Consider the following 10,978-nt stretch of genomic DNA (forward strand, 5'->3'; position numbering starts at 1 on the left):
GGAGCGCCGCCGCGCTTCCCAAGCGGCGCACTAGCGCAGTGCGCCACTGGGCCGGCCCCTAAAATAAATATTTTTAAAGTGCCTTCCTACCATACTTTGGGTACTAGTTGGGAGTGGAAAAATGAGGTACTGGTCATAGTATATATATTTCTATTTGGTAGAATGCTATGTAGCCCTTCAGTATAATTATGAAGATTATAGCAATTTGGAAAATGCTTATAAGTAAGAAGTACAACTATTTGTGTTCTATGATTATAACTGTGTATGAGGACTAGAAGGATGCATTGTGTTCTCAAAGACTAGTAAAAATGGTGAAATACAAACCTGATTTATTATCATGAATGAGGTTGTAGATTTTTTTTTCCAGTTTGTGTAATTCATAAAGTATAAATGAAAGTCCACATAAATTTAAATTGTTTTGAAAAATATAATAAACATAAATTGACTAGAAAGAAGCAAAAGTATGTAGTCAAAGAGGAAAAAAGCAAAGTTTTATTTAAAGGACAGTAGATAGATTACCATGGTAGAAGAAAGATGAAAGATGAAGTTTAGAAAAGATGGGAATGAGGGCTTGTAGTTTAGTTTTGATAATGTAAGAAAAGAGAGCTAAAATAGGTTAACTGGGGAATTACGTGTAAAAAAAATAAAAAGCAAATTTTCTTCTGGCTTATTTAAGTGAACCGGAATGGGGGGAGGAGTTGAACTGGTCCATTGTGTTATTGACCATTTTCATATATACATTTAAGTTTGTAACTATTTTTCAGGCCTTATCTGGAGTGCTTTTGCTCCTTTATCATTCAGTAATAGTTAATAATTTTGCAAAACTTTTTATGTCCAGAATTTTTTTTTTCATATAGTTTAAAAATGTTTCTTCTGATTTTTATTCTTGCCTTTTTCTTGTCCTTAGTGTCAACCTAAGTTCCAAATGTTAATTACTTTGACCTAATGAAGTGAGAGGCGAAATAAAAAAAATCCGAATTGACAGGGCAGAAATTGAAAGGGAGAAAAACAACTCAGTTTCCATTACTTGATGAATGAGTAAGAGCTTTCTTGTGATGACTTCTCAACTTAGATCTCTTGAACCTTTTAGGAATAGAGAGCACATCCTTTTTTTCTATTTTCAAAGAAAATAAATATAATTTAAAGTGAAATACTAGCTAAGCTGGTATCTGTCAGCACCACACTCAGCCAGTGAGCAAACCAGCCATCCCTATATAGGATCCGAACCCGTGGCCTTGGTGCTTATCAGCACCACACTCTACCGAGTGAGCCACGGGCCGGCCCTTAGCTAAGCTGGTATCTGAAATTTTAAGATGCCTATAAACATTTTATCTTATGAGCTGACTCCTTAAGTTATCTATATCATGTTGAACAAAAGAATTTAAAAAACAATCATTGGTTAATGATATAGTATTATTGTTACTTGAGCTTGACTAAAGTTATTTCAGGGTATTATATTACTGTGATTTTTTTAGAGAACTGTTGAATCAAATGCATCTTTTCTATGGTCCCCAGTTTCCAAAAATGAATTTAAAGAAATTTAAGTAGTAATTGTGTAGGGGTTTTTGCTCTGATGTGCAATACTGAAAGTCCAAGTTTTGTGTGCGACTAGGAATGCTTTTCTCAAATGTTCTTTTCAAGTAATTTATGGTGGCTCTTGCCAACACAAGGCATTTTGTCTTAATTTATGTCTAGTATTTTTCATGAGTATTGCAAATTTCACATGCCAGTGTGAGTCTCTTGGTTTAATGGAATTGTTAGGAAATGCTTATTATTCATTTCTGTATTAATGATTTTCAGTATTTTCTTTGCCTTGTAATTTTTAACCATGTCTTCCCTCTAGCTTCTATACCCCAAACTTATTTAAAAAGAGTTGATTTAAAATTAAATGTACAGGTACATTTCCAGTATTATGGACTCTTCCTGATAAATCTTTCAAGATGTCATCTGGAATGTTGCCAGCTATGTTCTTGGCATTATATACTTTGCCAATTGTGCCTTAAAATATTTTACCTGCCTTTCCAACAACCCCCTTCCCCAAATGAATAAATAGAAAACAACAAGGCAAGGGAACTGGTGATATATAATTTACTTTTCTGTCAGTAAATGTAAGAGGATTTTATCACCACTTTAAAATTGATTATTCTTTTCTTATATTTATTGATAAAGAACAGTAACTTATTTCCTTTTAGTTATCATCTACTGTATTCAATTGTGAATGAGTTCAAACTATTAAAATTCATGAACCAGGAAGATCTAATAAAAAGGAATTTTTCATGCAAATTTCTCCCAAATATTTGGGTTATTAGTATAATTGTTGTTTATTTCCAAGGCTACCGTAGTAGTTTTCAAAAAGCCGTATAAATATATGTGTTTTCATGATAGTACTATTTCCATGCTCTCTCCTTTCTTTCTGCATAGGAAGACATAAAACGGTATTGTATGCAATAGTGACTATATGTTTTAAATAAAGTTAAGTTAAAGTCCAAGGAGTATGTTTTAATCTCTTCATTATGATGAAAGTGCTGTACCAAAGTAATTTTTAAGACTGTGCCTATCAAGTTTATAATTGGAAATTCATGCACACATAAAAGCATCTAAACACTTATAGAGGCTGATATAACTTTTGACCCAGTAATTCTACTTCAGTAAATTTATCCTGAAGAAATAGAGTTATAGCCAGAGGTTTATGTTCAAGGGTATTCATTGTAGCATTTAGCAAAATAAGTAGAAGTAATAAACAAGAAGCAAATAGTTAGATCAGTAGTAGTATGTTCATAAAAATAAAATACAATGCAGTCTTTAAAGATTATTTTCAAAGACTAATGAAATGGAGAAAAAAGTTAAATACAAAAGTGCTTTTATTATTATTTTACTACTTTTATATTTTGGTGGCTGGCCAGCACAGTGATTGAACCCTGGAACCTTGGTGTTACTAGCAACATGCTCTGACCAACTGAGCTAACTGGCCAGTCCCTGTTTTGCTACTTTTTTTATGAATAGGTGGTCAACTGGGTAAAACTGCTCTTTTTTATGGAGCATTGTTATATGCAGACATCTGAGAGTGGCCAGTGGTCACTTAACAGTCTTCTCAGGAGAACAGATTTGCTACTACTTTCTTTTTTACTATCAGTCCTGGAGGCATTTCTGAGAAGTTTAAGCCCTTTATTATGTGCAGAAATCTTATGTGTAAGGGAATTGCTGCACAGAAGCCATACATATCTAAATAAAACAAGTGGGAACATTTAATCGTCCTTCAGGCTTGTTTTCTAAGCAAATGGTGGGAATATTTACAGAGTATATTTGACAATGAAATACAGATCCCAAGAAGTGGCATGAATTCTGAAAACTCATGACATTAGCAATATAGAAAATTAAACAAGTTTTGGGGTTATGATGAAAATGGTGATAATTATATTATAAACGAGTATATACTATGTAAGAATTTCTTTGCCCTCAGGTATTTTGTAGTCTACAAAGGAAAGTTTGTTTACTCTAAAGTAGTATTTTCTAAAGCATGTTCTAAGGGTTACTTCTAGTTTTTAAGTGGGAAAATAGAGTTCATTGTTCAGTTAGGTGTGGGGGATCCCGTGTTAAGCAAAGTTAATCAGCTGCCTTTATCAAAGGACTGCTAGATTAGTGTTTATATATGTATTGTATCTAAAAGAGGCATATAGTAATATACCTAATTTGTTTGTCCATGGAATCCTTTATTGGAACTAAGTCTAAAATGAAACACATGCTGGGGAATTCCGTTTTGGATTAAACTTTTTTTTGTAACCGTGGTATATGAGGTACTTCAAAAAAGTTTGCGGAAAGACTTGTATTGGGCCGGCCCGGTGGCGCACTGCTGTAGTGCGCCGCTTGGGAAGTGCGGCGGCGCTCCCGCCGAGGGTTCGGATCCCACATGCAGACTGGTTCCCGCTCACTGGCTGAGCGAGGTGTGGGAGCGACACCAAGGGTTGCAATCCCGTTGCTGGTCCCGGTCCGGAGCGGGGGCGACACTGAGGGTTGCGATCCGTTGCCGGACACAGAAAAAGACAAAAAGGAAAAAAAAAAAAAAGACTTGTATTATCTTTTAATTTTGTTTTTCCGCAAACTTTTTGAAGTGCAGGGCCGGCCCGGTGGCGCACTGCTACAGTGCGCCGCTTGGGAAGCGTAGTGGTGCTCCCGCCGAGGGTTCGGATCCCACATACAGACCAACCGCTCACTGGCTGAGCGAGGTGTGGGGGCAACACTGAGGGTTGCAATCCTGTTGCCGGTCCCGGTCCGGTACGGGCGCGACACTGAGGGTTGCGATCCATTGCCGGGCATGAAAAAAGACAAAAAAAAAAGGAAAAAATAAAAAAATAAAAAATAAAAAACACTTTTTGAAGTGCCCTCATGTAAGTAATGACAGTACTGTGAAGTGTATTCTCCTAGTTAAAGAAAAAAAAGGTTTAAATGACACTAGACAACTGAAGGAGATTTTGCTATTAAAGTGTTTGCAAATATGTGATAGATTTTACTTAGTGTTTTTCCTTTGAATTTGTTATAAGCATGCATAATTGTTATAATCTCTTACCTACTTTTGTTATTTGAAATTCTTCTGTTTGTTGTTTCAGCTGAGACTCATTCCTGGTAGATTTTTTCTTGTCTGTTTTTGTAGATTGGAATAGGAGTTTATTTTCAGCTGTATTTTATCTGTGGAAAACCTGGGTTGAGATTATACCCTCTAGAACTGTTTTGCATTTGCTTCCCCAGGGGTTTCACTAGCCTGGAACACTTTTATTACTAATTTCTCAGTTTGGATCTTCCTGGGACCATGCAGATGGCATAAGCTCAATGCCCAGATTTAAGAGTGGTAGGCCTATTCTGAATTCTCAGAAGAGAACCTCTCTACCACCCCAAACCCAGGGCTCAGATTGAGGCAAACTTTATCATCTCCCTGTGCCAGTGGATGGGTTTTTAAAACTCACTGTTTAACTGAGGGTATAGTCCTTTGAAGCTCTTGGCTTTATGTAGGTGTCTCAGTTCGAAATGCCTATCTTATGTAGTCCTGAGGCCTCATATCCTGTTCCTCTAAGGCATTTTAAAACACAAACTCCTTGATTTTTTTTTTTTTCCTTTTTGTCTTTTTTTGTGACCGGCAACGGATCGCAACCCTCAGTGTCACGCCCGTACTGGACCAGGACCGGCAACAGGATCGCAACCCTCGGTGCTGCGTCCGCACCTCGCTCAGCCAGTGAGCGGCTGGTCTGTATGTGGGATCCGAACCCTCGGCGGGAGCGCCACTGCGCTCCCAAGCGGCGCACTGTAGCAGTGCGCCACCGGGCTGGCCCCAAACTCCTTGATTTTTGAGGAGATAAACAAATTTCTCTACCCAGTATTAGCTTATAGATTGCATTTAATGTTTGGAGCACTGGGAATTTCCCTTACATTCTTACAAGCTAATCTATACATTTGAAAGGATTTTTTTGTTGTCTACCTAGGCAGTCTAGGTTTCCATATTGCCAAAATTGGAAATCCATGCATTTCTTTTATAATAGAAAAATTCTAAAGATATTCTCATTTTTTAAAAAAGATATGCTTTCGGTCCGGTACAGGCGCGACACTGAGGGTTGCGATCCATTGCCAGACACGAAAAAAAGACAAAAAGGGGAAAAAAAAAAAATATGCTTTTTACATATAAAATAAAATATGTAACACTAGAATGTTTATTAGGGAGGTAGTGCTCTTTTTGTAGTTTTTAAATTCTTTTCTGTCCATAAACCATACATTTACTTGGCTTACTATAGGAGAATACTAGTCTTTCACTTTCTTTTTAGATGTAACCTTCTGTAATGGAAGATGATTGAAGATAAGGGACCTCGTGTTGCTGACTACTTTGTTGTAGCAGGCTTAACTGATGTTTCAAAGCCTCTTGAAGAAGAAATTCACTTCAATGATGCCTGTCATAAAGTAGCTAAACCAAAAGAACCTATCACAGATGTTTCAGTTATTATTAAATCTCTTGGGGAGGAAGTGCCACAGGATTATATGTGTATTGATGTTACTCCAAATGGATTGTCAGCTGATCTCAATAATGGAAGTCTTGTTGGGCCACAGATTTACCTTTGCTATAGAAGAGGAAGAGATAAGCCTCCGCTTACAGATCTGGGGTAAGTGTTTTTTAAATCAATTATTGTTATTGATCTGAATAATATGCCTTGTAGGTTTTGTTCATTTTGTTCATTAATAGAGGTATGGCAGCGTTAGAAAAATAGATAAATTTGTATCTAGAATCCTGTATTCTCTTCCTGTGTTCGTTTTGTCCTACAGGTTCCCAGCACTCTCATCCTACCTGGGTTTCTTTCTGTCACAGGCAAGGGAGAGAATTTGAAAAACATTTACAGAAAAGTATCAGAAAAATAATGTTTTATACTAATCAGTAAATGTTTAATTATTTTTAAAGTATGAGAAAAGAATGGCTTTTAAACATGTTATAGTGATCATTATAGATGGCTTCTTAACTCTGCACATCAAATAAGGATCTTGGGGGTAAATTAGAGCTTCATTTAGGGTACTATATAGAACTTAGGGCTCTTTTTAAAAAATGTATAACAGCTTTATGGAGATATAATTCACATAACATATCATCCAACCATTTTTTTTTTTCCTTTTTGTCTTTTTTTGTGTCCGGCAACGGATCGCACCCCTCAGTGTCGCGCCTGCGCCGGCCCGGGACCGGCAACAGGATCGCAACCCTCGGTGTCACGCCCACACCTCGCTCAGCCAGTGAGTGGGGACCGGCCTGTATGTGGGATCCGAACCCTCGGCGGGAGCACTGCCACACTCCCAAGTGGCGCACTGTAGCACTGTGCCACCGGGCCGGCCCCTCATCCAACCATTTAAAGTATGCAGTTCTGGGGCCGGCCTGTGGCTCATTCGGGAGAGTGCGGTGCTGATAACACCAAGGCCACGGGTTTGGATCCCATATAGGGATGGCCGGTTTGCTCACTGGGTGAGCATGGTGCTGACAACACCAAGTCAAGGGTTAAGATCCCCTTACCGGTCATCTTTTGAAAAAATAAATAAATAAAAATAAAGTATGCAATTCACTTGTTTTTAGTATATTTACAGAGTTGTGCAACCGTCACCATGGTGAATTTTAGGACATTTTTATCATGCCAAAAAGAAACACTATACTCATTAGTAGTTGCTACCCAATTCCCCCTAAACCCCTCAGCCCTAGGCAATCACCAGTCCACTCTCTGTCTCTATAGATTTGCCTATTCGGGACATTTCATATACTTTGAATTATATTATATATGGTCTTGTGACAGGCTTCTTTTGCTTAGCTTAATGTTTTCATGGTTCATCCATGTTATAGTGTGTGTCAGTACTTTATTCCTTTTTATAGCTGAGTAACATTTAATCATATGACTATATTACCATTTATCCATTAATCAGTTGATGGATATGTGGGATGTTTCTACTTTTTTGCTATTATGAATAGTGCTGCTGTGAATATTCGTGTACAGGTTTTTATGTGGACATATGTTTTTATTTTTCTTGTGTATACACCTAGGAGTGGAATTCTTGGGTCACATGGAAATTCTGTGTTTAACCTGTTTCTTTTTTTAAATTTTGAAATGTAATCATACATATTTGTGGGGTACAGTGTGTTGTTTCAATACATATATAATGATTCACTTAGGGTAGATAGTATATCTGTCCCCTGGACATTTATCTTTTCTTTGTGGTGATTATGGTCAAGATCCTCTTTTCTAGCTATTTAGAAATATCCAGTATCAGGCCAGCCCGTGGCTCACTCGGGAGAGTGCAGTGATGATAACACCAAGGCCACGGGTTCGGATCCTATATAGGGATGACTGGTTGGCTCACTGGCTGAGCGTGGTGCTGACAACAGCAAGTCAAGGGTTGAGATCCCCTTACTGGTCATCTTTAAAAAAAAAAAATCCAGTATGATATTATTACCTCTAGTCAGCCTAGAACACCAGAATTTATTCTTCTTATCTACCTGTAACTTTGTACCTGTTAATCCACCACTTCCCCTCATGCTAGGGTTTTACCTTTTGAGTAACTGCGAGATTGTTTTCCAAAGCAGCTGCACCATTTTGCATTCTCAGTATTGGTTTATGAAGGTTCCAGTTTCTCTACATTCTACCCAACATTTTATATTTTCATTTTGATTATAGCTGTCCTAGTGGGTGTAAAATGGTATCTCATTGTGTTCTTCTTGATTTGCATTCACCTCATGGCTAATGATGTGTTGAGCATCTTTTCATGTGCTTATTGACAAGTTTGTATATCTTTACCTTTACCCAGTTTCTAATTGGCCTTGTCTTTTTATTGTTGAATTGAAAGAGTTCTTTACATATTCTAGGTACAGTCCTTTACAGTTATATGACTTACAAATATTTTCTTTCATTCTGCAGGTCTTTTCATTTTGTTTATGGTATCCTTTGAAGTCAAAAAGTTTAGATTTTATATTTGAGCAGTATCAGGCTCAGAGAGGTTAAGTAACTGTCTAAGGTAATGCAGCTTGTAATAGGTGGTAGATATTTGAATTCAGATGTGTCAAACTTCTCTGTGCTTAGACGCCTTTTTTCCTGAAGTTAAAAAAAAAACAAAAATAAAAAACAAAAGGAGGAAGCTTACATTAGGGTTAACACAGTTTCTGTGATTAAGCATCAGATTTAGCTCTAGGGCTTGCCAGTTAGCTCACTTGGTTAGAGCCTGGTGTTGATAACACCAAAGTTAAGGGTTCGGATCCCTGTACTGGCAAGCTGCCTCACCGCAACCAAAAAAAAGAAATTTAGCTTTACATTTTCAAAATAAAATGTTGAGAGAAAAAAATTTACTGACAGCCAGTACAAAAAGAGAAATTAAAACTTATATTAGAAAAAAATAATTATTTTCTAAAAAGATTATTCCTGATCAATTCCTTGCACTAAATTTTATTTGTATAATGCAATTTTATTTAAGGGAATATTGATTGATGATGAAGACTTTGCCTTTTTAACAATTTTTCTAGCAAATGCTGAAACACATTTAATGTAGAGCTTAAACTTTTTTTTTTTTTTTTACTAGTGCCAAGGACTTAGCATTAAAGTACAAATCAGTGAATTCTGTGAGAGAATAAGCTAACATCATTCTAAGCATGATGTTTTCTTGATGTCCCCAAGTGCTTTAAGTAAAGTATTTAGAAGACTTAATGAATGGATGGCAGAACTGCCCTTTATTAAACGCCTATGATTTTACCACAATGAAGGAAAAAAAAGAAAAAAAAGCCTAGTCTCTCACCTAGACTTTTGGTTAAAGATAGATTTGAGGTTATATTCTCTACAAAGCCTAAAACTATCTCTTAAAGCTGAGGGAAGTATTGTAGATAAAAGTTTGCAAGCAGGTTCTATACTCTGGCAGTTTATCCTTTTGTAAAATTTTAACTTTGGCCAAAATGCAAGTTGCTTTTTCTAAAGAAGATGGTTGGTTCTAGAGGCAAAAAATAAAATAATTACTAATTCTATTAAGTAGAGTGCTAAAACAAGTGCCTTTGCTTTTAATTATTGCCATTCTCTGGTTCATGTTAACAAACACAAAGATTTATCTGAATTTTCCCTTAACATTACTTAAATTTTCGGTAGGGAAGAGTTATCCTTTAATTTTATATAGGATTGTGCAATTCGAACTTGCAATAAGATTAGAATATTTTTACCACACTGCTACATTTAAGGATCAGTTCAGGATGCCTGAGAATATTACCTTTCATATTTGAGGGTGCTTTGCGTATTTGTATATTTATTTTTTAAAATCTATTTTTTAGGGTTTTATATGACTGGAAAGAAAGATTGAAACAGGGTTGTGAAATTATTCAGAGCACTCCATATGGGCGCCCTGCAAATATTAGCGGCAGTACCTCATCACAACGAATTTATATCACTTACCGAAGAGCCTCTGAAAACATGACTCAGAATACGTTGGCTGTCACAGACATATGTATTATTATACCCAGTAAAGGAGAAAATCCACCACACACGTTCTGCAAAGTCGACAAGAATCTCAATAACAGTATGGTAAGTGACTCTTTTGCACTGATAAAATTAGCCACTGATGAAAAGAGCATAATTTTAAATAAATCTTTTTATTTTTATTTTTTTGGAAACAGCATAGCAAAATTACAAAATTGAAAATATGTTTTTAAAGATGTTAGAGGGGTTGGCCAGTTAGTTCAGTTGGTTAGAGTTTGGTGTTATGACACCAGTTTGCATCTCTGTACTGGCCAGCCGTCACCCCCACCCCCAAAAAAGCTAAAACTTTTCCTCCCTTAGTACAAAGCAGTGCAGTAACCGTGCTTACCTCCACTTATGCAGTAGATCCCATACCATACACTTACCTATTTGAGGACATGGCTTCAGCAATTCTCCCTACTTTTTTTGCAAATCATAAGTTTTTCCCTCTATTTTGGGTTATTTCCTCCAGCATGCAAAGCATGTTGCAAGATCTCTGATCTTCACAACACTTCTTGATCTCATGTTCCCCTCCTTCCATTGCCACATTTCATTGTTCTTTACAATAAAACTTCTCAAAAGAGTTGAATATATTCTGTCCCATTTCTCATTTTGACACCTTCCAGTTAGCCTTTCGTCTCCATCATTCCACCAAGATTTCTCTTGTTGGATTCAGCAATCAATTCTTTCTCTTAATTTTTCAGCAGGTTTTGACAGAGATGACTTCTTCTTTCTTGAAAGAGTGCCAGGAAGAGAGGATGTGTTCTTTTCTTAGGAGTCTCTTGCTTTTTCCTCCTGCCTCACCAGTCATTCCCTTTCTGCCTTTGCCTGATACCTTTCCTCTCCCTAACTTCCATACAATGGAGTGTCTCAGGGTTCAGTCCTCAGATCATTTATCTTCACCATCTAAACTCACTCCCTTGGCGATCTAATCATTTAAATACAGGCAATGTGTGGATGACTTCTTTTTTTTTTTTTTTTTTCCC

General features: G+C 36.7%; 1 protein-coding gene across 1 annotated transcript in view; it reads left to right on the plus strand.

Moving 5' to 3' along the window:
• LOC103592746 (C-myc promoter-binding protein-like) overlaps positions 1–10,978 on the plus strand; it is a 14,685-nt gene that overhangs the window by 2,157 nt on the left and 1,550 nt on the right. The window contains exons 3-4 of the mRNA XM_008575581.1: positions 5,808–6,140; positions 9,809–10,058. Coding sequence (XP_008573803.1) covers positions 5,830–6,140; positions 9,809–10,058 — 561 coding nt within the window. The 5' untranslated portion in view covers positions 5,808–5,829. The remainder of the gene's footprint in view (positions 1–5,807; positions 6,141–9,808; positions 10,059–10,978) is intronic.

Source organism: Galeopterus variegatus, unplaced genomic scaffold, assembly GCF_000696425.1.
Source record: "Galeopterus variegatus unplaced genomic scaffold, G_variegatus-3.0.2 Scaffold1209, whole genome shotgun sequence".
Classification (NCBI taxonomy): Eukaryota; Metazoa; Chordata; class Mammalia; order Dermoptera; family Cynocephalidae; genus Galeopterus; species Galeopterus variegatus.